The sequence below is a fragment of the Phycodurus eques genome, chromosome 17 (assembly GCF_024500275.1).
Source record: "Phycodurus eques isolate BA_2022a chromosome 17, UOR_Pequ_1.1, whole genome shotgun sequence".
Taxonomy (NCBI): Eukaryota; Metazoa; Chordata; class Actinopteri; order Syngnathiformes; family Syngnathidae; genus Phycodurus; species Phycodurus eques.
The window spans coordinates 17,822,241-17,847,244 of record NC_084541.1 but is presented as its reverse complement, the minus strand read 5'-3'; the positions used below and the strand labels follow the sequence as shown (position 1 = coordinate 17,847,244).

The 25,004-nt window shown below is 42.1% G+C and overlaps 2 protein-coding genes across 5 annotated transcripts in view; one reads left to right on the top strand and one right to left on the bottom strand.

Annotated features, from left to right (window-relative positions):
* The window catches only part of LOC133416468 (rho guanine nucleotide exchange factor 12-like), a 27,933-nt gene extending 4,484 nt beyond the window's left edge, over positions 1-23,449 (bottom strand). For 2 of the 4 annotated variants that reach the window (XM_061703395.1, XM_061703398.1), the window contains exons 1-26: positions 16,737-17,325; positions 10,686-10,774; positions 9,779-9,877; positions 9,558-9,607; positions 9,398-9,455; positions 9,122-9,321; positions 8,793-8,897; positions 7,149-7,247; positions 6,965-7,075; positions 6,790-6,888; positions 6,300-6,342; positions 6,072-6,177; positions 5,844-5,981; positions 5,005-5,037; positions 4,800-4,914; positions 4,599-4,704; positions 3,744-3,959; positions 3,492-3,645; positions 2,767-2,933; positions 2,506-2,652; positions 2,007-2,092; positions 1,665-1,790; positions 1,462-1,576; positions 1,008-1,108; positions 848-925; positions 695-770 (exon numbers count right to left, since the gene is read on the bottom strand). In XM_061703395.1, the coding sequence (XP_061559379.1) occupies positions 695-770; positions 848-925; positions 1,008-1,108; positions 1,462-1,576; positions 1,665-1,790; positions 2,007-2,092; positions 2,506-2,652; positions 2,767-2,933; positions 3,492-3,645; positions 3,744-3,959; positions 4,599-4,704; positions 4,800-4,914; positions 5,005-5,037; positions 5,844-5,981; positions 6,072-6,177; positions 6,300-6,342; positions 6,790-6,888; positions 6,965-7,075; positions 7,149-7,247; positions 8,793-8,897; positions 9,122-9,321; positions 9,398-9,455; positions 9,558-9,607; positions 9,779-9,877; positions 10,686-10,774; positions 16,737-16,768 (2,749 nt within the window). In that variant the 5' untranslated portion in view covers positions 16,769-17,325. Of the gene's footprint in view, positions 1-694; positions 771-847; positions 926-1,007; positions 1,109-1,461; positions 1,577-1,664; positions 1,791-2,006; positions 2,093-2,505; positions 2,653-2,766; positions 2,934-3,491; positions 3,646-3,743; positions 3,960-4,598; positions 4,705-4,799; positions 4,915-5,004; positions 5,038-5,843; positions 5,982-6,071; positions 6,178-6,299; positions 6,343-6,789; positions 6,889-6,964; positions 7,076-7,148; positions 7,248-8,792; positions 8,898-9,121; positions 9,322-9,397; positions 9,456-9,557; positions 9,608-9,778; positions 9,878-10,685; positions 10,775-16,736; positions 17,326-22,282; positions 22,455-23,380 lie in introns of those variants that run through there. The other 2 variants (XM_061703396.1, XM_061703397.1) reach the window with 2 other exon arrangements.
* emsy (EMSY transcriptional repressor, BRCA2 interacting) overlaps positions 17,674-25,004 on the top strand; it is a 17,045-nt gene continuing 9,714 nt past the window's right edge. Inside the window, exons 1-8 of the mRNA XM_061703399.1 lie at positions 17,674-17,897; positions 19,000-19,108; positions 19,758-19,857; positions 22,159-22,233; positions 22,300-22,475; positions 24,177-24,332; positions 24,425-24,690; positions 24,756-24,984. Coding sequence (XP_061559383.1) covers positions 19,003-19,108; positions 19,758-19,857; positions 22,159-22,233; positions 22,300-22,475; positions 24,177-24,332; positions 24,425-24,690; positions 24,756-24,984 — 1,108 coding nt within the window. The 5' untranslated portion in view covers positions 17,674-17,897; positions 19,000-19,002. The remainder of the gene's footprint in view (positions 17,898-18,999; positions 19,109-19,757; positions 19,858-22,158; positions 22,234-22,299; positions 22,476-24,176; positions 24,333-24,424; positions 24,691-24,755; positions 24,985-25,004) is intronic.

Genomic DNA, 25,004 nt, shown 5'->3' with positions numbered 1-25,004 from the left:
AGGCTGACGCTCTAACCAGTCGGCCACCGTGCCGCCCAAATTCAGATTTGTTTTTTCCAATACAAAAAATAAATAAGATGTTAAGCATATTAAGAAATAAAATAATATAATAAAGTAAGCATATTCAGAAATATAACTAACAAGTGAGTGAGTGAGATAAATTTAGGACTGTAACAAATAATTGAATAATTTGATTGAAAAAACATTCAAGAATTTGTGTATTTGTAGGACTTTTTTTTATTACATTGGAAGATTTTAGTGTATTTTTTTGTTTTACATGAAAGCTTTTTTTTAATGTTTCTTTTGTTTTTAGGATTATTTTAAAAATTATATTGAAATTTTTTATAATTCAATTTTAATTATATATTATGCCTTTTTAGGATTTTTCTAATCATAATAGAAAGGTTGTAATTTTATTTTTGTTTTTATAATGAAAGCAGTTTTTAACACTTTTTTTTTTTTTTTTTTTTTACAAGTTTGCAGTAATTTTGTTTTTTAAAATGAATTTGTGTCTACAATTATGTTTTAGTTTAACAATGACTTGTTTAGTCCGATTTTTTTCTTTTATTAATTTAGATGATTTTTTTTTTTTTTTTTTTTTCTTTTTACAATGATGTGCACTTCACTTTTCGAGACTTGTCAGGAAAGAAATGAATTCTATCCAGGTGTCTGTACGACTAAATCTCCCCCGTACCAATTCTCTTGTCTTTGTTGACTTTCCACGAGAGCGGTCCCTCGTGGACCATCTTCCTCTTGGTCAGGTCCAGATTCTAGAGGATGATCACCATTTTATCAGTCATAGAAATACAAACTTTGACAGCGTGTTATTTCCGAGCGCTTTTCCTACGCGCAGCTCCAGGATCAGCGGGTTCTCGTTGGGTTTTAGCGACGAGATGTCCAACCTTCTCTGATAGTCCAGCAGCCTCTGTTGTTGTTGTTGGAAGAGTGTGCATGATGACGCATAACTTAATATTTGGCAGTAAAAGATAAAAGTGTGTACTTCCTACCTGCTTGTTCTCAGCCTCTTTGACCGCCTGGTTGACGTGGTTGAGGATTTGCTTGCAGCATTCCCCGGCTTTTTTCACCTTGTCCGCTTCATCGTCGTCCTCTGCAGAAATTCCCAAAAGTCGCACAAGGAAATATGAGTGTGATGAATCCCCCCCAAAAAGTTGGAATAGGTGTGTGTTAAAATTTGTATGGTTTAAAATCCTCCAAAAGTGGCAACTGTTACAAGTTAGACTACTGTAAATGCCCCCAAAATTGCACAAGTGAAAATGACATCTCAAATTGTGCATATATATCTATCCCCTTAAAAGTTGTACAGGTGAAAATAAAATGACTGCAAATTTGCTTCATAGTTGCGCATGTTGATTACCATAAATTCTCCAAAAGTCGCACATGTGAAAAGACTACCCTAAAATCAGACTATACCGTCAATACTATACCGTTCCAAAAGACTACCTGTGTACTTGGCAATCTTCTCCAAGAGAAGCGGGTACTTGGTGGCTCGCTGCATTTCCACGGGAATGATGTCCTTCAACTGCAGACGACGACACAGGCGGTTGCTCTCGGCCGCCTGGACAAAAACAAACCAAAAAAGCCAACACTTTCACACGCGACGCGTTGAAAAGTCATCACGTGCTGTTTGCGGAGGCGTCTCTGACCTGCATGAACAAGGTGAATCTCTGGTCCTTCTTCTTCTTGCTCTTGATGAGCTCCAACGCAGACGGCTGGTTGCTGCAAAACGTTGCCACCGCACGTCTTATCTTCTCCTCTTCCTCACCGCTGAACTGCAATTTACACGCACACTCAATGAATTGCGACGTAACATTTTCTGTCACGATACGGCATCAACTATAAATATCGGGATGCATCGTATCATTGTCTCCTACGATATAGACATTTTATACCTCAATGTAGCGTGTCATTTTTCATTTCATACTTGCCCGATTTTTCGTATCTATTTTTGGACGTCTACACGCTACTGTACGTTAGCTCTCATTTACCCAGGCCAAGAGATCCTCTCCGATATGACCGATGACAGACGTCTCGCTCCTCTTCCTGATCGCCGCCATTTGCTCCGTGAAGGAAACTGGGGAAAGACCCACAGAGGTTTCACTTTTGAACACACAGTACATGTACCTTGTGTGTTATAATGAAGTTAGTTATAAATAATAAAACATTAAAATGAGCACAAATTATTTTATTTTTAGAAGATTCTGTTAATTGTTGCATTCATTTAGCATTTGTTTCCCCCCAAAATGTGAATAAATGCATACATTTTGATTTGTATTCAATTTTCTCATTTTAAAAAAAATGTATTTACTGTAAATTATAAAATATTTTCGTAAAATAACATTTTCTTAATTATCGATCAAATGAATTCTAAATACTACAATTCAAAATAAGCATGAAAACAAAAGTATTTTACATTGCAACTACAACTACAGACAAAGGTTTGTCCAGCCGTCCCCAACAAAGAGTCTGGGGTGTGTTGAGAGTCACCGTGCAGCTGAATGATGTCCTCCAGGTTGGTGAAGATGCTCTTAATGTCGTCCGGAGGTAAAATGGCGTCCCTGCTGAGCCGCTGGTAGAACACGCCGTCCAAAACCTTCAGCATGCGCAAGTGGGCCCGCTCCGTGTAGAACAACTCTTCAGGAGGAAATTTAAATTCAGACTCACGTCAATACAGCGGCATATCATATCGTTCCGTGTCACGATGCAGCTTCAAACGGCAATACGCGAGCCAATACATCGACGCCTCACCGTTGATGACTTCCTGTCTCTTGATCTCCTGCGGCGTGAGTGTGGACAGTACATCGCGGCTCACCAGGCTCTGCCAGTTGAGCGGGTCGTCCTCGCCCGCCGCCTCGCACGCCTGCTCGTCCTCGCTCGGGACGTCCGCCGCGCTCGCCGCGCACTGCACCTCCATCCTACGAACACGACAACGCTATTATGACTACAATCATTCACACAAAAATGCAATTAAATCGTTTGAAGGTTTCGAATTACCATAACGTCGGTGGTCATTTCCATTGGCCTGTCTGGTGTTTGGCAATACATGTTAGCATTAGGCTAGCAGAGTCATGAATAACTCTTAAAACTTCATATACTTACCAATTCAAACATGAATGAAACGACGTATTGCAGAGTAATTGGATCAATACCCAGTTTTGGCCAATTAAAACATGTAAATTCATTATTTATTTCAATTATTGTGTATTTCAGCACCAACAAGCCTGCTAGTTTGATGCTAATTTATAATGTGAAACACCATAAACAGCCCAATGGGAATTAGGATACATTAGGAATTAGGATACATTAGGATACATATTAGCATTAAGGTAAACTTGAGACGGAGTTGAGTTCGCTGCCACCATACAGCGCTCGTATAGAAATTGTTTTGCTCGCAAGTCAAAGCAAAAACGATGTATCTCGGAAGAAGTCGGGTCACTCGTATCTCAAGGCACCACCGTCTGGTGCATTTCTACCTGAAGGCGTCGTGGTCTCCCTCCTCCTGTAAGTGCTCCAGGTTGGAAGGGCTGAAGTCAAACTGCGTACTGGTGGGGCTGTAGACGCCATCTTGGTTGTCGCCGCACGCCAAAGCTTCGCTCAGTCGGGGCTGGATGCAGAACGGAGAGACATCTGGGGGGGGGAGAGTCGGAAAATGAGGGGGGGCGGGGGGGGGGGGGGGGGGGGGTCGTCATCGTCGAGGATCCAGAACGTCTCTCGATGTTCCTTACTGGTGTCCGAGTCTTGCCCGCTGGTGTCCGAGGCCAACGCGGTGGGCGAGCTGTGCGTGGACGAGGCGCTCAAAACGTCGGAACCCTCGCTGAGGTGATTTCCGCGGATCCTTCCGGAGTTTGAGGGGGACGAATCAGGCGGATCGGGGATGCCGAAAGCCGCCTGCGGGAGGAGCTTTGGGGAACGCTGCTTGTTCACCTCCACGGCCTTGCCCGCTGCCAACACACATTACAATACAAAACATGTTATCACAAATACTCGTGTTAATATTTCCTATAAAAAACATTTTAAAATATTTGGAATAATGTGTAACAATTTCCCCCAAATGTGGAATTGTTGTGTAATGTTGATCAATACCCTTTAAAAGTATTGTATACATACACAGCACATTCACCAAAATATGAATGAATGAACTATGAATATACGTTTACTGAAAAGGATCACACATAACGTCATAGTTTACAAATTATATAATACACAGTAATTATTTTTAACTGTGAATAATATAACGACAAAAAAATCATAGAATATATGACACAAGTAAAACTAAAAAAAAATACAGTTAAGATAAAAAATGCCTATGTATTTAAAAGTCAACAAAAATAATAAAAATAACTAAAATAATAATAATAATAGCCGTTTGTATTGTGCATTGCTGCCCCCGACAGCTCAGTTTGCTATTTCACATGAAACGTCATTTAGGCACGTGCTTAGAGCTCAAGTACTGTTAAAAACATACGCTAGTTCCAAATTTAACTAACTTGTGTTCGATAAGCCAAAAAAATGGACAAACAACTTGACAAACAAAAACCCACCCTGAAAGGATCCAATGCTGCCCGATTTTCGCTCCTCACCTGAAGTGGAATCCACTCTGCTCAGACGACGTTGCGGGACGAGTATGTTGGGGAAACGAGGCTTTTTCGCCTTCTCCTCGCCTTCCTTGTCGGGCTTGATGCTTTTCTGCTCATAAAAGACAAAAATTTTTTTTTAATAATCACACACTTTGGGTGACACCTGTGTAGTGCGTAGGAGGTCACGGAGGATCGTGCGCGCGCCTTAATCTTGGGCAGGAAGTTGATACGCGCTCGTTTCTGTTCCAGGCCGCGAGGCTCCTTGACTTTCACACCGAGGTGCTTCATGTAGGTGAGGATGACGTACTGCATCGTTTGGCTGCGACAAACGCACAAAACGCACACACTCATTCGCAAAGAGACACACATCCATCCATACACGAATACACGAGTGTGGGAAACGTCGTACCATTTTTCCTCCTCGGTGGGCTGAGACGTTAATCTGCAAGAGGCAACTCGGCGTGAACATCATTATCATCAGAATATGAAAACTTTAAAAAAACATAATTTTATCTAAAGATGATGATTACAAATATAAATGAGTTTAAAATATTTGCCTCAATTAACAAATATTTCATATTTTAAATACATTCATTTCTAAAATAATTTAATCTAGATAGCATTCAAATTTGATAACTATGCAGTAATTTAGTGTTTGTAAAAAAATAAAAATCGATTCTAAATTACTTTCATAAATATAAAAAAAATTCTAACATTTTCTGCAATATTTTATCATGGTTTTAGTAATCTTAAAAGTACTTTAACATTGTATCAAAAGATGACTATTATGAATATTACGATTGTAAAATATTTGAATCAATAGTTATTTTTAAATATTTGCATAAATTTAAAAAAAAACATCATGAATAAAATATTTTACAAATCGTTTTATTTATTAATTTAATTTAGTCAACATTGTTTGTTATTATTATAATTATAAAATGATTCTTTTTTTAATTAATATTGTTACAATAATATACATTTATTTTTACATATTTTCATTCAGTAATTTTTTTAAATAAAAAGTATTTCAAAAATACTTTGGTGATAGTGTGACTCAGGAACAAATGAATTCACTTCACACATTTGCTTTAGCCTTGGCAGTTTCCCACAAAAGCAAAAGTTTAAAAAAGGCACAATCTTTAGTTAACCAGAAAGTTAAAAAGATTATGCATATATTTTTTCTGGTGGTAATTGTGGTTGGTGTGTGTGTGTGCCCGTGCGTGCGTGCGTGCGTGCGCGTCTCACAGGATGTCCTCAATCTTGGAGAGAATGTGCTCGGCACACGAGCATTCCCTCTCCCAGCACAGCGGCTCTTTCCCCACGTCCGCGTCCAGCCTGGAGAGCTCGTCCTCGGCCAGCGTCAGCCCCATGCTGCGCTTCTGTCTGCGGCCGCACGCAACGCACACATCACATCAGCACGCACGCGCGCAGCTAAAGCGGCGACGTCTTCTTACGACGCGGCGCGACACCGACCTGAAGTCGTCCAGGTTCTTGTGCAAGTCCGGCATCAACGAGTCCTGTAGGGTTTGCGTGCACTGTTTGCACACGTCTTCTGGGATTAACTCCAGTCTGCGCTTCTCTGTGCACAACACACACACACACACACACACACTTGTATTCACTTCTTATACATTATACACACTGGACAGTTCATTAGATACACCTGCAAAACAGTGGCGCCATTTTTTTTTTTTTTTTTACCGAGCTCAGCTGCGACTGCATCTGGCACCGGGACCTTAAGATTCTAGAAAGCAAGCACATACAGAAAGATCATTTCAATAATAATAATAATATTTAAAATATGTATATAAAAAAATAAAAGCATAATTCCAAAGAACAAAACAAAAGAATTATATATTTCTTTTATTTATACAGTTTAAAAATACAATTTAAATAACACAACAATAATATAATAAAAGCGTAACATGATAAAATAAACCCAAAAATAAAAATACAAAAAAATATTTAAAGCTTAAATATTTAACGACAACAAAAATAAAGCTAATAAAATATAAATACAAATTAAGCACATTTTAAAAATACAATTTATAAATTTAAAATTAAGAATACAATATAAAATAAAATAAGATGCAAGGGTCAAATAAAATAAATTACAAATAAAATAAGATGGGCTATTACCATTTTAAAAAATGAAATAAACTTAAAATAAAAATAAATAGAATGCACGTACCGCTGTGCGATCAACAAAGAGGGAGTGAAATTCCATGAAGAATCGCCGGCTTTCTTTGGCGCTGGTTTGCTTGTGGATGTCGGCGTACAGGAAACACAGCTAAGAATACATAAACAAAAAGTAGCATGGCATCAACTGGGCCTTTCCTCAAAAGTGTCCGTCACTGCGTCAATACCAGGGGAGCGGGGTCAAACTGCGAGACAACATGATGGAGGAAAACGGCGAGGTGCGCGGGCCGACACTTGACCAAGTCGATGCTCTGGAAGCAGCTGCACTGCCCGTTAATCTGAAACAAATAACCACACGTGTATTGTGTGTACCACAAAAGTGAAATCATGTAAAAACACTTCTCAGAGTACCTGCTCCTGCTGCGAGTCAAAGTAGTCATCTTCTGCGCCGATTATCTGTGGGTTGAGGAGGTACGGTGGGCTACCCACAATGCACTGGGTGCCAGTGTCCTGAGTTATGTACAGTCAAAGTTAGACAAGCAAAAATAACAATGTAAAGAAATAATTGCTTTATGACGCGTAATTACTGTATGTACTGTAATATTTGTATGTTTGATGTGCGCCTTTAATGGGCGCGGCCTAGTGAGTGACATCAGGAGCTGGAGTCGGGTTGGCCGGTTAATCCACCTGTGAGTGTCTGGACGAGTGTTGTGGCCCACAGCAGCACTTGTAGGTCAAGGTACCACTGTCCAATGATTTTATAACTTAAATACACGTGTGCACGCAGGTGTTAAGAGCGTCAGAGGCGTCATCGGGCGTCGGTGGCATGCCGGGCGCGGTCGCCGCAGTCTGAGGGAGGAGGCGGCGGCGGCCGCTCAGCTAATCCAAACACAGACGGGACACGGCACAACAATTAAGCTAAATTGATTGTTTAGTCTAGAAGGGGAATTCCGGGGATTTTTCAAAGCGGGAGCGTTCGCCGGCTATTTAAAGACGGTCGCGATGAGAACATTGTTACGAAAGAGCAGCGGGTGCATACACTTCCTGTTTTGATCTGATGAGATACTAGTAGTCAGCAGATATTTGTACATCTTTAGGTATGCCACAACAGAAATACAAATACGTGCTACTATTAGTGACATTATAAAAATATACTTGTTAACATGTAGCACTTCAACTGGTTCTACTTGTAGTGCGCAAATGTCAACTAGGGCACAGTTTTGCCTCGTTAGTAACATGTAGTTGTACTACTAGTACATCAAAGCTATCCTACTAGTGTGCAGAAATGTCATGCAGTAGTGGGAAAAAACACTACTAGTAAGACTAGTGTGCTGAATTGTCTTAGGTCCATGTACTAGTACGCGCTTTGTCCTCGGTTGTGGGACAACTGCATGTTGCTAGCGAGGCAAAAGTGTGCACTAGTTGGCGACTGTGTGCTACTGGTACTACTAGTAAAATTATAAAATTCTACTAGTTAATATCTCACACTTCACTAGTACTACTAGCACCATGCAGATGTCAATGAATGCAGTGTGCAGAAATGTCACAGTAGTGGAAGGCAGTAGTGGACAAATTGTTACTAGTAAGACAGTGATTCTATTAGTGTGCCCTAGTCTTTCCACTAGTGCGCTGAAGCGTCTAACTAGTGGCAACAAGGAGTGGACTAATACATGGAACTTAAGCCGGACATCAAGGATATCGAATAAGTACTTTTAAATGGCTTTTCATAAAGCCATTGGAGCATTTATTCACTATCCTCGATAAGGAAGCTACTAGTGTATGACACATGCCTACTAGTCGGGCTTAGTAGTGTTACCAGTGGAGCAAACTAGTTTACTAGTGCTACTTTACATGCCAGTAAGCCAAAAGTGGTACGAGTAGTGGAAATTATTTTTAATAATAAGACAGTCATTTTACTAGTGCTCTGATTTGTCTTAATATTGACGACAAACAGCATAATAGTACATGAGCCTTAAGCTTGGATACTGAATAAATGCGCAAATGGCTTCCCGTAGCGGGCCGATAAACAAAACAAATCCACGCTAATGAGCCCACCGAGGTGCTGTTGCTGCCCAGCCCGTCGCTAACGGCGTCCCCCGGTGAGGACGCGCTTCCGTCCCCTTCCTCAGCTTTGGTGTTCCTGGAGACCGTGGATCCATGCTGGGTGCAAAAAAAAAAAAAAAAAGTTTATTTGTTTATTTGACCACATTCATAACTCAAAACAAGTAGTTTTGTTAGTTTCTATGGCGTTTCTCATTGTGTGTTAAAATCTAGCTAGCAGACTTTAAAAAAAAAAAAGGTTAGTTCACAATATGAGGTTTGCTGCTGCCAAATAGTGAATTTTTGCTGGCAAGACAAAGCAAAAAACAAAAACAAAAAAGTACCCCGTCAAGGAAGGAGGAGTGGGGGAGCACCTCCGGGCTGCAGGAGGCGCGGCCTCGTCGATCCTCGCCTGGCGAGTTCTCCGCCGATTGTTGGCCGTTGCCTTCTTCCTCAGCCACCGTGTCTTCCTCGTGCTCCTCCAGGTGGATCTGAGGGAGACCCGGAGGTCTGCCCAACACTGTGAGCGCTACGTAGGACCCGGCTAAGTGCGGCAAATACACATATATTTATGACTTTAATACTCGAATTATCGCGTAAAACAACACACGCGTACTTACATTTGATCAGCTTTACAACTTCCGTGTGGTTTGAATGTGTTACTAAGGTCCCGTTAACCTAAAACACAACACATACAGACGGAGGACCCGAGCAGAATATGGTTGAATAAGTGGATGGGGTTCAAATATGTTGAATGTCATTGTATTGTAAATAAATCACCTTAATGATTCTATCTCCAGTCTGGACGCCTGCCCGCATTGCAGCTCCATCTATCAAGCGTTAAACACACAACAGTCTTTTTCTGCACAAGTGTGTAGATCGATGTGTGTGTGTTTGAGTGTGTCTATGTGTTTGTGGTCGTAGCTGTGCGTGTGTGTGTGTGTGTGTGTGTGTGTGTGTGAGAGAGAGAGAGAGAGAGAGCAAAAGCGAGAGATCCTCACCTTCCTTGACCAGCTGCACAAACACTGGGTTGTCTCCACTCACTGTCAGCCCAAAACCATTTTCATCTCTCTGGATTATCACGCACCGCTGGACAAGGCCTGTCATTAAAACACACACACACACACAACACACACGCACATCAGACACACTCACTGCATGGTACTCATCCTAATTATAATCATGATAATGAGGCAAGCTGCTAGTGGAGCACATGTGGAATTATCCCGAGCACCACTAAACGTTTGGGGTTTGATAAACGTGCTCATATTTCACAAGCTTTTGCCGCATTGGTGGGAAAGATTGTTCACACAGGAAGTGAAGGATCAAGGGTCCAGAACAGAAATGACTTTTGAAAAGCTGTTTGTTCCCTTTCTTTTTTTTTTTATCAACATCGACTATATGTAATAAAGTTCAAAATATACAGTCGAACATCAAATGTCCTTAAAGTAGCACAATTTGGAATTTGGGGGGGAAACAAAAATGGCATTGCACAAGGTTCTGTATTAAGCTCCTGGGCATTCCGTATGTTACTTTAACAAACATAATAATGGAAAAATGCACAGTCAGAAGATTTAGTTCATCTGTTTCCAATCAGTCACGTGATGTTTATCAACTCTTCCTCTACTCTCTCAACACTGCTAGCAACATAAAAAAATCAAAATAAAAAATCAGACAGAATAAGTGCATTTCCCCCCCCCCCCCACCCTTTCCAATGTCGCCAAGGCCCTGTGATTCACACTTGGCCCCCAAAGCGCCGTTCTCCGACTTCAAACGAGTGAGCCGAGCGGCTCACGGTTTGGCCTCAAGACTGCGGGGCGAGCGAGTTGAATCACCTTCACAACTTTTTTTTTTTATTGTCTCACTCTGAACCATAAAACTAGGAATGACTCAAAGGGAGTTTCTCACCAGTGGGGTCAAACTCGTGTCTGAGCGAGACGCATTTGTCGTTCTTTGGCTTCCTCTCTGGAGGATCCTTGTTGAGAATGCTTGGGGTCCTGAGGAGACACAACCATAAAAAAAAATTACAAAAAAAAATGTTACAGTGACATACACTCTCCTTCAGAAATATTGCTGGAGTATTGGTGCATCCGATTACATTTGAATATTCAAACAATAAACAGCGCTAAATGTCGATGCTGTGTTTCAGATTCGGGTTTTGTCTGTGTATTTATACTACATGAGTTAGAGATGTAAGAAACGTGAAAACCTGAGCTATGGTTTTAAAATAGCAACACGTTAAAGGAAAACAATATACATTCTACATCCATCCATCTATTTTCTGAGCCGCTTCTCCTCACTAGGGTCGCGGGCGCGCTGGAGCCAATCCCAGCTATCATCGGGCAGGAGGCGGGGCACACCCTGAACTGGTTGCCAGCCAATCGCCCGGTCCTCAAAACTGTGAGGCTGACGCTCGAACCAGTTGTCCACCGTGCCGCCTACGTTCTACATGTTTGAAGATAATAATTGCTGAAAACATGCAAAGACAGAACTGTGTCGTGCTCAATTGTGGAGAAAAATAAATCCAATGTGACAGCCAGCGTGGAGACATGGGCTCACGACCTCTGCCAAAATTGCCTACAGTTAAACAGATCATGCAATTCTAGCTCTAAAATTAAATTAATAAAAAACATTGAAAATAATGACTCGGGCATAAGGACTTAAAAGTTTGTGCATGAATAGCAAAGCTTGGCCTCTCCTACTTATGAAGCAGGAGGGGGCTTTGTTTGGACTGTAGTGACAATGGGGGCCTTGGGCTTTTCAACAATAGCCACCACGTCACAGGGGAGATGGCGGGGGGCTTGGAGGGGCACATTCCCGGAAAGCGAGAGACAGGAAGAAGCTTTTTTGGCTCCGCTCGAGACTCCCGAATGCAGGAGATGGCTGGGAAAGACGCGGAGGAGGTGCACAAGTGTCTGAGAGTGGAGCGAGATGGACTTTATCTTCGGACAGATTAGCTTAGCTGGACACTCTAATTGGCGGTTTTGCGTCTGTAGCCAGCAGACTAGTTGAGACTGAAGGTTGTTGGGTTAGGGGTTAATCATCATTACTTTGCATGAATAACCACAAGTGGCAATAAGCCTACAAAAACAAAATCACAAAATATAAAAGGTAATGTGAAGCAAGGACTCACAACAGTGTCAAGAATGGAGATGATCGTTGTTACTTTGTATTAATGAACCAAGTCACAATAACCTTGACTAACCAACATTTAAATGGAAAATATGAAGGCAATGCAAAGCGAGTACCCAACAACAGCATCAAGATCAGAGCTAATCATCACTACTTCCCACGTAACAACCACCTCAGATTTTGAAAGTTAAAGTTTCAGCAGACGATTGACCATACTAAACCGAGTGACAACGACCTTGGGAATTGAATGTTATAGTTCAGGCAGATGATACTATGAATTATGTTGTTATCAATGCAAAATATGAAGGCAATGCTGATTGTTTCTACACTAAACCAAGTGTACACAACCATGGAATTGCCAATATAGGTATTAAACTATGCAATGTTCGGATGCCCACTACAAAAAAACTAAATAATCTTGGTTAAAAGGAAGTGTGCGAGCGTCCGCCATGCTGCGCCGATGTGATGCCCGATGTCGGCCAGGAAGGACCAGCGGCCGGCAGACATTGTTCGAACGTGACGTCAGCCCTTCCCGTCAGGCAGAGGTGGCAGGGGAGGGCTTTTGTCCGGGAGCAAAAGTGCTGGGCAAAGACCAAACGAGCAGCAGTGGGGAGGAGGGGCACCTGCATTATCTTAACTGGACCGTGAGTCATATCTATTTGTAGAAGTGCGGCAATCAATTCGTCTGGGTTTTTCTGTCACTACATTTGCAACGAGTGGAGAAGAAATGATCTTGTGTTTGATTCAAATACGATCCAGATTACAGGCAAATCATTTGAGGGCAGACAAAAGAGGTTGGACGCCTCGCTTTTCCCCATCAGCACCAAAAACATACATGACGGGTTAGCGAGTTAACAGCCAACCAACTCTGCACTCTCATTCGCTGACACCTGCGTCACTAACCAGGCCAGGCCCCGCCTCTTAAAGCCATACACACTCAAAAGTCACAGATACTACAGCAGAACATGGGTATGGCGACCCCCCCCCCCCCGCCCTTCCTGATTTTGATTGTATTTGTTTGCATTTTTGTCACACATAAATGTTTCCCATCATTAAACAAATTTAAATATTTGTCTAAGACAACACAAATAAACACAAAATGCAGTTTTTAAATCCAAACCTACATGGCCCTGTGTGAAAGTGATGCACTTTCCCACACCATCGCTCAAAATATTTTTTTTTAGAGACAATCAATACTTGGGCCTTTGCTGACTTTCATCGCAACAAATGGAAAATACTAAATAATAATAATAGTATTAGTAATTCCCAGTCTGCTTTGTTTCTTGACATTTTGCTCTTCATTCAAATCATTTTTATTTCGTTTTAAACCCTACTTTGGCTTGACATACATTAAGTACAGAGTGGTATTTGCAGTAATATTGCATAATATCTGCTATCCTAAAGATTAGAACAAGAACGATGGACTGAGCGCTTGTGTTTATTTTCTTCTATTTCTTGGAGACTATTTTTAGAACAGCTGCCTTGCTTTCCAAATCTTGTCAATTACGTAGCGGCGCGCAATGTTGTTGCACTGATAGGAGGGGGGGGGGGGGCTCTAAAGTGTTTTTGTCAAGTTTGTATTCAGTCAGTAAAATATCACAGATCCAGAGTTGGCAAAAGTACGCACACTCTGTACCTAAGTAGAAGTACAGATTGTTGTGTTTAAAAAAAGAGTACTTATTCAACTCCATTAGTGAAAATGTAAAAAAAAAAAAAAGTATAGACTCTGAAATGTACTTAAGAACAAAATTAAATATAAATTTGTACTGTCAAATATATACAACAAACAACAGTTTAAATGGTATAATCAAATATAATAAAAAAATAGTGTCCCTCTTTTATTATATCGTATAGTGCCCGTACTAATAAAGGGGGGAATAATAATAATAAGAATAATCACTGGACATGCTATTAAAACAAAGTGTTGCTAAAACTTTCCTTTCATTGTGAACCAAATATCAAAAAACGCTAAATTAGCAAATGGCAAGTGAAAAAGACAAAGTAGGGAGTGGAAAATACAGATGTCTGTTTTTAAATGTAGGAAGTAAAAAGTTGTCAAAAAATACTCAAGTACAGCACAGAAACCTGAAAAATCTTCTGAAATACAGTCACAAAGTATTTATTCTTGGTTACTTCCCACCCCTGCACAGATGTTAGCAACGTGCTGCTATCCCCGCAGCAGATTCTTTCCTCTGAGAAACCCTTGGGAAGAAAAAAAAAAAAAGGAAGAAAGAAAGAAGTTGGCAGCGCCGTTGCCAGGCAACTCAACCTTTTCCTGCTCTTCCTGCTTGAGATAATAGAACACAAATGAGGCCAAACTTCAGCAAGATGTGGAAAAAAAACAACCACATGAAATGCACGCAGAGCGCACAGAGGGTTGTGAGTAAGAAATGTATTATTTCATGTATACACTTTTCAATTGTTACACATTTTTACCAGTAAATGAATGCATATTTTGTGCTCTCTTTTTTTCTTTTTTTTTTTGAGTGATGCCAACACAGATGGTCAACACATAGAACAGGAAATTGAACTTGATGTGCGCCAAAAAAGGCTTGAGTCTTGTCACTGCTGGCTGCTCAGTAAAATATTGCAAAAGCCGCAATATTGAAAGATTGTTTTTAATTGTACTATTAACAGAGGTTCATTTATTTTCATACTACCCGTCCCTAATATGCTAGCTAACCCAGAGCTAAAGAGAAACTTGAGTGCTTCCAACACCGTACTATGCTAACAAATATGCTAACATGCTCGCAAAAGCTTAGCTGCCACCAAAACTACTCACATGTGGCTAAGAGTCGCTAATAAACGACCGGCAGTCGCTGTAACGTTGATAACAAATGCTAACTCACAGCTAACTCGGGCTAATGCAATGCTGTGAGACTCTCAATATTGTAATAAACGCGCTGACACACCGCTCGCCCACTTCCAAACTTAAAATTGAAGAATGCTGTGAAGTCTTTATGTTGTTACAAATGGCGCATGAGGACACAATTAATGGTTAACTTATGACGGCTAGCTTTTATGATATCTGGACCCTAGGCAGGAACGTGTTAATTCACTAGATCGGCTCCAGAGGCAGTTTTGTTCTCATTACCGCGCTGTATGACATTATGCCATGACAGTATGCCGCTCTATTAACGAGGCCATTCACCGTTTTAAATGTGAGATTGCAGGAAAAAGTGCCCCATTGTTGCAGAAGGTCAGAAAATCAAATGAGCGATTGTTTTGATGCGCCACCGCCATCATGCGTGAGTTTTATTTAGCTTTTTTTTTCCCCACAGGGGGAAACTCCTGAGCGTGGTGGGGAGAAAGCACGAAAATTGAGCTTTAAATTGACACCTTTGGCTCTTAACATACAATAAATATTTAAAGTCCGCACACGCCTTGTTCAAATGCTACGTTTTTGTGATATGAAAAAAATGAGATCAAGATAAATCATTTGCAAACTTTTTCCACTATAACTTGTACAACTCAATTGGTGGGGAAAAGGAAGCATTTTCTAGGGGACGTAAACTAAACAACCGAGGTCATGTGGTGGCACAAGTATACACACCCTTCTACAACTGGCCGTGAGGCTGTGTTTACAATTAAACAATCACATTTAAACTCATGTTAAATGGCTGTCAGCACACACCCGCAACCGTTTAAAGTATCTCTGATCAATCTGGAATGAAGTTCAGATGTTCTATTACAGTGATTCTCAACTGGTGTGGGTCGTGGGCCCATTGCGGACAGCTAGTAAAAAAATATATAAAAAACGACATTGGTCGTATTCGTATTGAGATTTGTTTTCCCCAAATGGAACATATTAGATAAGCGACAGGAACTGATACTCACGTGTGCTCTAGTTACTAGTTTAAGCCATAAACAAATACATTGCAGCTCAGCCTCTGCCTAGCGGGGAACATGGCTAGCAATATGCTTTTGGCGGTTTGTCAAAATCATTTGTAAAAATGTAACGTACTGTACATGTTTTCAAGGGTTATTTTTAAACCAAAAAAAAATGCTTTATTGTTCATAACCTTTATAAAAAGTGGGTCGTGACTTTGCAACAACAGGAAAATGCTGAGCCCAGGGTTCGCCAGTTGAGAACCATTGTTCTAGTGGGCTTTTCAAGACATTTTTTGTCGTCACATCTCACAGTATAAGCCATGATCATTATTCATAAGAGCTTCCACAGCAGCAGAAGGATCAAGACAAGAAGCGAACTGGTCAGGGAGGCATCTGCAGGGATTTCTGGCTCGTACTGGCTGTTTAGTACGTGTGACAACAATCGCCCGTCCGCGTGATATGTCTGGGCGATGGGATAGGCTGGTTTATCTTATGACGTTTCCCAAACACGTGGGAACCTGTTTTAGGGTCCGATGAAACCAAGGTTGAACTTTTTGGGCCAAGTTTATGTTTGCCGCAAAAACACAACACTGCTCATAACCAAAAGAGCATCTAGGACAAAAGCGGTGTCTGAAATCGTAATCATTTTTCCAATATTCTACTATTGATGAGTTGATGTTGTCTATAGTTGAGTGACTATCATGCTATATTTTAGGGGTAAAATACAAGAACAAGGAACTCCAACACATTCCGAACTGGCTTTAGGGGGGGAAAAAAACAAAACAAAACAAAAAAACATTGAAAGTTGCATATGAGTCTCGCCAAAACTACGACTAACTTGACAGTGTTTTAAGCTTCCTTGGGTCAATCACTACCTTCTCATTCGATCGGCGTGTACATGAACGCAGCACATCGACATCACCTCATAATTGAACTTTCATCCAAGTTAGCTCGCAGGCACAATAGTCATGCATTGATGGTATGTAGGGAGCTTACCTATCAGTGAGCGTCGTCTGTGTCCCACTCATTGGGCTTCCCTTACTATTGTTCAACCCTTTTCAGCCAAATAACATGATTATAAAACCGTTTTAGTGTAATTAAAAGACGGTTTGTCTCTTCGGGATCGTGAAAGCATCTACACAGAGTCCGTTATATTCTTCTTGGGGAGTGTTTGCAGAAGAAGGAGAAGAAGGGAAAAAAATCACAACTGCCGCTCCTCAACAAGCTTTTTGCTTGAAGTATGTTCCATTTTTCCAAACTCTTTGCCTCGTTTAAAAAAATCCTCCCGCGGGGTGTACTTTCCTTCGGAGCCCGAGACGACTGTATTTTTGTTTTATTTTCCGTGGGAAAGTGTTCCGTCATGACACGGTTGTGTCATGGATGGGGGCGGTTGTGTCAAACTTCGGCCGAATAAAATTCCCCAATTCAAAGTTATCCCTCGTGTCCTGTGTCATTCGCGTCGTTCCTCTCTCGTTCGGTCGACGGCGATGTTTTTTTTTTCTTTTTCTTTTTTTCAAACTTCACATGGATGCAAAACTGAAGGAAATTCTTTTCGCCTCTGCCCTCTTCCCCTCGACTCAGTCAGACCCAGTGTAGGGAAAAATGTTGCGTTCAAATGCTCATCGTAATCCTCTCGACTCACTGATTTAAATCACGATATATGTTATGGAATGTGTTTTTTTCTCTCTATCGCTCTCTGATGTTGATTTTTACGATTACAGTTGTATAAAACGCTCAACACCCCGATCTCGGGGTCGCGATAAATCACAATAAAGTCGTGTACATGTGTTTTCAGCTCACGTACACGTGTATTTGAACGGTGCACGGCGTGATCGTTTGATTTGTAGAGTACACTCGGTCGTCGATAGATGGCAGCACTTAAAAAAACTCTAGACGAAAACGCCCCGCAAAGCCTGCAAAAATCGCACGAAGAAGCAAACTCCATCCATCGGGCTAATCTCAGCTAGCAGACAACGTAAACATTGGCACAACCTTTGACTTTTCAACTGCTTTATCGGGCGTTTTGTGCGTTTCGGTTCATCCGAGGATAACGCCGCTATGCAGTGGATTAAATAAAATGTAAGGGTCAAGTATGGGTGTTTGGATTTGTGCATTTTTAACGCTGTCGAGGCCTTGAGTTTGTCCTGCTAACGGAAGGTAAGACTTTAGACCCCGAGCAGAGCTATCCTTAGTCATTTTAGTATTTTTTTCCTCCCAAATATCCCTTTCATTATATGAGGTAATGCTGCGTAAATGTCACCGTTTGTCTTTCCGAAAATGGTCAGATAATGACAGAATGTACACACCCATCGTCCACAAACTGTTTCCCGTTATTCTCTTCGAGCAGAAGCCTTGCCAACGAGACACGCACGCAGACATTTACTGGATGTTTTTATCGTGTTAGTTGCATTTAACATTATTAGTAATCCAATTGGGCATGGCATATCGTCAAACACAGAGAAGTAAGAATTAGAAAGCTGCAAAATGTCCATCCAGCCATCCATAAATCCTTTTACAGCTGTGCCTTAAGATACGAGTGGCACGATTTACGGGCTTATCGAGATACGAGCCATCGTTCAGTAAAAAAAAAAATTGCATTCAGTGGCGAGCGTAATATTGAGATACACGGGGCTGTATGGTGACAGCAAACTCGGCTCACTTCACAACAAGCAGCAGTTTGGCAAATAGCGGACAATTCTTGCAAAAAGAGGCTTCAGTCTGTTTAATGCCACTCCCGCTTGGAGTTTACTGTCAAACCACACACAAAACAAAGGCAGTGACTTAATGTGTTTTGAAAACAACCAAACAACTTAGCATTCAGAATGACCCCGCTAGCTGAATTCTAACAGGTAATGGAAAGCGCCATTGACAGGTTAACAATCAATCATCGATAGAGTAACACGTGGACAGACAATATCACAGTACTCTCGTTCATATATTCTTTATCCTCTGCAAAAAAACAACAACGTAATATTACTGCAGTTTCCTAACTGAGAATAGTGGTGCCTACCCCCCTGGTGGCCAAGTCGGACACACCAGAAGGAGCATCACAATGAATTGAATTGAAGCATTAAATCATGATGCACAAACTGTTGACTTGTTTATATTCTGTTTCATTATGTTATTACTGTAAGTTTTTGTAAGGTACAATATTATGTATTACTTAAGAAACACATTACACATTTTTGGGGGGGGGGGTGCACTGCACAATGCATTTTGAGGGCTCTTAACGTTGGTATTTTTGTTGTTGTCGTTTTAGCTCATGATTCAGCTGGAGAAACCGGTGCTGACTGGGACCATGCCGGTGGTCTGGCCCACCGTCCTTGACCTGGGCAGAGATGAGTGCAAAAGGATACTGCGCAAACTGGGTGCGCTTTAAGTTAGCGTCGCTCGTCAAGAGAGCTGCGTAAAAATCAAACAATGTGGTTTTCAAAACAAACTCACTCTTAACTCATTCACTGCCATTGATGGCTTTTGAAGTCAAATATCCATGTTAAGACTCAAACACTACCATAAAACCTTAAAATGTAAGACGAACAGAGCAGTCTACATGAAATTCAAGTCACAGATCCATCTCAAAGTACTTTTTTCACAAAAAGCTGATCGAAAATATCTCAATCACTAACAATAACATTAAAACATAGCACATATTCTACCTTTATATCACTAAAGTAGCTGCTGGCTTGCTCGAGAAGTTAATGTAGCGGTCTTCGTAAAATCAAAGTTTGTTCACAAAAAGCTGCCCGATACCAACTCAACTACTAATGTAAAACAGTAGTTGAGAGTCCCATCAAAACTCTGTGAATGAGAACAAAACTTGTCTTAATCCATCCCTGCTGGCTGAAAGGAGATCTAGTTAAGCGATCTTACAACTTGCACGATACTTCAAATTTACATAATATGACGTCCCCAAAACTGTTTGACGCTTTATGCACATTTTTCCTGAAAATTCCGGTCAAGGAGCTTTATGGTGTTCGATGTCCCACAGTATGAACATCTATGTTCTCTTTTCTCCAGAGCTGGAGGCGTACGCCAGCGTCATCAGCGCCCTGCGAGCCCAAGGAGACCTGACCAAGGACAAGAAAGATCTGCTGGGAGAGCTTACCAAAATCCTCGGGTAATGCTAGCATGCGCCCCTTTTTCTGTCAAAACATTCTGCTAGCCACTATAGTAGTTGTGTGAACACTGAAGAGCATAACATTCACAAAATTCCCCCTTTTCCCACAATTTGAATATTTTCCATGAAGAAAATCTCATGGAAATGAATGGGTATATTTTCGAAATAGAACTCCTCCTTCAGTATTGTTCTATTTCCATCGGAATAATTTTTCAAAGCATTCCAACTTTAAAATGTTCAACTCATTCATGACACATTGGAAATATTTCTCCCCAAAGTCCCTCTTTTTTTGTAGTATTTCACATTTTGCATGACAGAATTCCCAAATTATTGGTGAAATTCAGCTTCAAATATTATCTCATCAACCCATAGTCATGCTCATTAGCGTCGCATACACAGGAAGTCCGCTAACCTGTTTTCCAGGTTAGGTCACGTGACGTTCCGCATTTAGTGGCTTGCTCAGCTCATTCTGGACATTTGTTTCCTATTCTCGGATTACTGTTTTGCTATTATGTTAGTATACCTACTATTAGCATGTTAGAATTATAAAAAAAATCTCATTAGTAGTAGTACATAAAATACAGAGCAAGATCAATCGCACTAATCTGAGCAATTCTCATTATATTAGAGCTGTAATTCTGTAGTTAAACAAAAAAAAGTTCTGCATTTACAACCCCAATTCCAATGAAATTGGGACGTTGTGTTAAACATAAATAAAAACAGAATACAATGATTTACAAATCATGTTCAACCTATATTTAATGGAATACATGACAAAGATATTTAATGTTCAAACTGATCAACTTTATTGTTTTTAGCAAATAATCATTAACTTAGAATTTTATGGCTGCAACACGTTCCAAAAAAGCTGGGACAGGTGGCAAAAAAGACTGAGAAAGTTGAGGAATGCTCATCAAACACCTGTTTGGAACATCTCACAGGTGAACAGGCTAATTGGGAACAGGTGGATGCCATGATTGGGTAGAAAAGGATCTTCCCTGAATTGCTCAGTCATTCACAAGCAAAGATGGGGCGAGGTTCACCTCTTTGCGAACAAGTGCGTGAGAAAATAGTCGAACAGTTTAAGGACAATGTTCCTCAACATGCAATTGCAAGGAATTTAGAGATTTCATCATCTGTTGTCCATAATCTCATCAAAAGGTTCAGAGAATCTGAAGAAATCACTGAATGTAAGCGGCAAGGCCGAAAACCAACATTGAATGCCCGTGACCTTCGATCCCTCAGGCGGCACTGTATCAAAAACCGACATCAATGTGTAAAGGATATCACCACATGGACTCAGGAACACTTCAGAAAAACCAATGTCAGTAAATACAGTTCGGCACTACAGCCGTAAGTGCAACTTGAAACACTACTATGCAAAGCAAAAGCCATTTATCAACAACACCCAGAAACGCCACCGGCTTCTCTGGGGCAGAGCTCATCAAAGATGGACTGATGCAAAGTGGAAAAGTGTTCTGTGGTCTGACGAGTCCACATTTTAAATTGTTTTTGGAAATTGTGGACCTTGTGTCCTCCGGACTGTTATGGACGCAAAGTTCAAAAGCCAGCATCTGTGATGGTATGGGGCTGCGTTAGTGCCAATGGCATGGGTAACGTACACATCTGTGAAGGCACCATTAATGCTGAAAGGTACATACAGGTTTTGGAGAAACATGCTGCCATCCAAGCAGCGTCTTTTTCATGGACGCCCCTGCTTATTTCAGCAAGACAATGCCAAACCACATCCTGGACGTGTTACAACAGCGTGGCTTAGTAGTAAAAATGTGTGGGTACTAGACTGGCCTACCTGCAGTCCAGACCTGTCTCCCATTGAAAATGTGTGCCCCATTATGAAGCGTAAAATACGACAACGGAGACCCCGGACTGTTGGAACAGCTGAAGCTGTACATCAAGCAAGAATGGGAAAGAATTCCACCTACAAAGCTTCAACAATTAGTGTCCTCAGTTCCCAAATGTTTATTGAATGTTGTTAAAAGAAAAGGTGATGTAACACAGTGGTAAACATGACCCCGTCCCAGTTTTTTTTGGAACGTGTTGCAGCCATAAAATTCTAAGTTAAATGATTATTTTAAGTTGATCAGTTTGAACATTAAATATCTTGTCTTTGTAGTGTATTCAATTAAATATAGGTTGAACATGATTTGCAAATCATCGTATTCTGTTTTTATTTATGTTTAAAACAATGTTCCAACTTCATTGGAATTGGGGTTGTACATACAATTTCTCCAGAAATTGCATTATCTCATTTTAAAACGTCACTTTGCTTCCACTCCACAGCATTTCAACCGAGCGTCACCGTGCCGAAGTCCGCCGGGCGGTCAATGACGAGCGCCTCTGCACCATCGCGTACCAGTGAGTCACTAACCGGCGAGCGATTCGGTTGAAATAAAGTGCGCCTCACCTTTTGTGCACCTGCAGCATGGCGGGTCAGAACAGCTCGTCCGAGTGGTCCATCGAAGGCCGCCGGCTGGTCCCGCTGATGCCGAGGCTGGTCCCGCAAACGGCGTTCACCGCTACGGCCAATGCGGTCGCCAGCGCCGCCGCCACTCACAACGCCTCCTTGCTATTGCCAGCTGAGACGGGCAACAAGGAAGGTGGGTGGGAAGAGAAGGTTGATGGGTGTAGTGAAGGAAGACGAGGGCTGTTGTTGGCGTTGCAGAGGAGGATGCAGAAGATAAGGCCTTTTTATACACCCACGGGGCCATTGCGTCACGTGACCGACGCATCGGGTTGCGCGGCCCCTCTGCGTCACTTGACTTGAACACGGCAAAAAATGTTACTGCGCGTAGAATGCCGCCGACATCATCTCTCGTGATTGGTCCGTTTTAGTCACATGCTTTGATGACGTACTCGCCATTCCTCTCGGTTCCACATACCAGCGACGCCGCCGTCTTCTTGATCAATTTAGTTGCATAATTACACGTATCATCTGGTCATCGAGGGCAATTTGTTCTAGCAGACACTGTTCGACGGTCGTCATTGTTGTTGCTTTATTCCTTGTTACGGAAAGGAAAGTAAAAACGGCTACCGGCTATGGCCAAAAAATCCAGAGGAAACCCCGCCCTGTGGCGGCCTAGCCAATACCAGCCATAGCGACACCCCCGACTTGGAGGACAACTGCAGTACATTTTTAAAACCGCGCATGGGTTGCGCTCGACTATAAAGGCGAACTGCATGCGGGATAGCCGCAGTGACGTCAGCGCGGTCGCCGCCTGCACGAGTATAAAGAAGCCTATAGGCTTACGTGGAAATGGACGACGTGTTGTGACAACCTCCAATGGGACAAACCAAAAGAAAAAATTGATTCATGCTCCATTTATACTGTCTATGACTTTACGCGTTGAATTGCGTGAAATTCGCTACCTTCGTAGCCACTACACAACCTCACTGACCTCTATTGTTAGAGCAGTCAATTTCGATAGCTGAAATGAACAAAAATCATCTCTGTCAACAGAAAGAACCATAATAATGCTATTGTGAAACAAAACTGGCCACATACCCAAAGCTCCACTCAGCTATTCCTCCTTCGCTTTTGCTTTTGTGTTCTCACTGAAGTCTCAAAACTAACACCAGAGAGAGCATAGGAGGGCTTTTACTCTGTGACATCACTTTTCAAGGCTCTTTGATCTGTATTTGCAGTAGTGGCGTAGGTTTGCAACAGTGTCACAGCAAAGTGGATTCTAGTGAGGTTGTACGTGTCCAGGAATCTTTGCACCATTCACTTAGTAAACCAAAAGACAAAGAGTGGCATTTTTAACAATTCATCGTCTTTTTCACAGAAATACGATAAAATTGCCACTATGATAAAATGTATGGCACAGTCGACAAGTGGTTGGCACATCTTTCCCAGAGTTCAGAGGTTGGTGGTTTGAATCTGGGCTCTGGCCTTCCTTTGTGGAGTTTGAATGCTCAGTGTCTGCCAAATTGCTGCTTGTGAAGCTCGCTGCCACTACCTTAGTGCTCGAAACTCAAATTTTTACTCACAAGACAAGAAATTGACCAAGCGACGGGTATTAGCAAGATAAACCCGTAAGTGGGATCACCCGTACGTTGAGGTGCTGAAGATATACCACAAACTATGACTCCAAAACAGTTTAACATCACATCAGTTGAGACGTATCACTACAACAGACTTCCTTCGACCAATTACTGTACTAGTTTCCTATTTGGACACGGCTTTGGCCCCACCTTGTGGCATGATATGCCATTTTATGGAAGCGCAAGAAAAAAAACGTGAATATGTGAGCAATCTGTCCGCAACCGGTAAGCAAGACTCATCCCACTCTTCTTCGCAGTGGTAGTGTGTTATTCCTACACAAGCACGACGGGCACATCCACCAGCTCCACGGCAACCGGCTGTGCCGTGGGAACGGCCACCAAGTCCCCGCGGCCGCCCAGCCCATCGTCCAGCGTGGTGGTGTTGCCCAGTGGGAGCACTGTCTATGTGAAAAGTCAGTGGAATTGCACTTTGTCAAGCACTTTGTGAGTCCTCGCTACGAAAAGTGCTATACACATAAAATGTGCTGACTTTCTTCCCTCTCAGGCGTGAGCTGTTCCGACGAGGACGAGAAGCCACGCAAGCGACGGCGTACCAACTCGTCCAGCTCGTCGCCGGTGTTGCTGAAGGAGGTCGCCAAGGTGTCGCCACCCCTGGCCAAGCACATGGCGGCGCCGCCGGTGGTGAGCGGCAGCCCCAAGATGAGCAACATCATGCAGAGCATCGCCAACTCGCTGCCGCCGCACCTGTCGCCCGTCAAGATCACCTTCACCAAACCCACCATCCAGACCACCAGCACTGCCACCCAAAAGGTGGGCGCCACTTACTCATATACATTGGAACCTAATGGTGAAACTTCCGGCATTTTCCCTCGCAGGTGATCATCGTGACGACGTCGCCCAGCTCCAACTTTGTCCCCAACATCTTGTCCAAGTCTCACAACAACGCCGGCATGTCCAAGCAAGCCTCAAACGCCATTCTGACCACGCCCACCCAGAAGCAGACTGTGGTCTTCCCGGCAGCCAGTTCAAGCCCCTCGGCCGCGCCCGCCGTCACCAACGTGGTCTCCTCTACGCCCTCGGCCGTCATGTCCACCGTGTCTATGTGTAAGTGGCGTCGTGGAGTT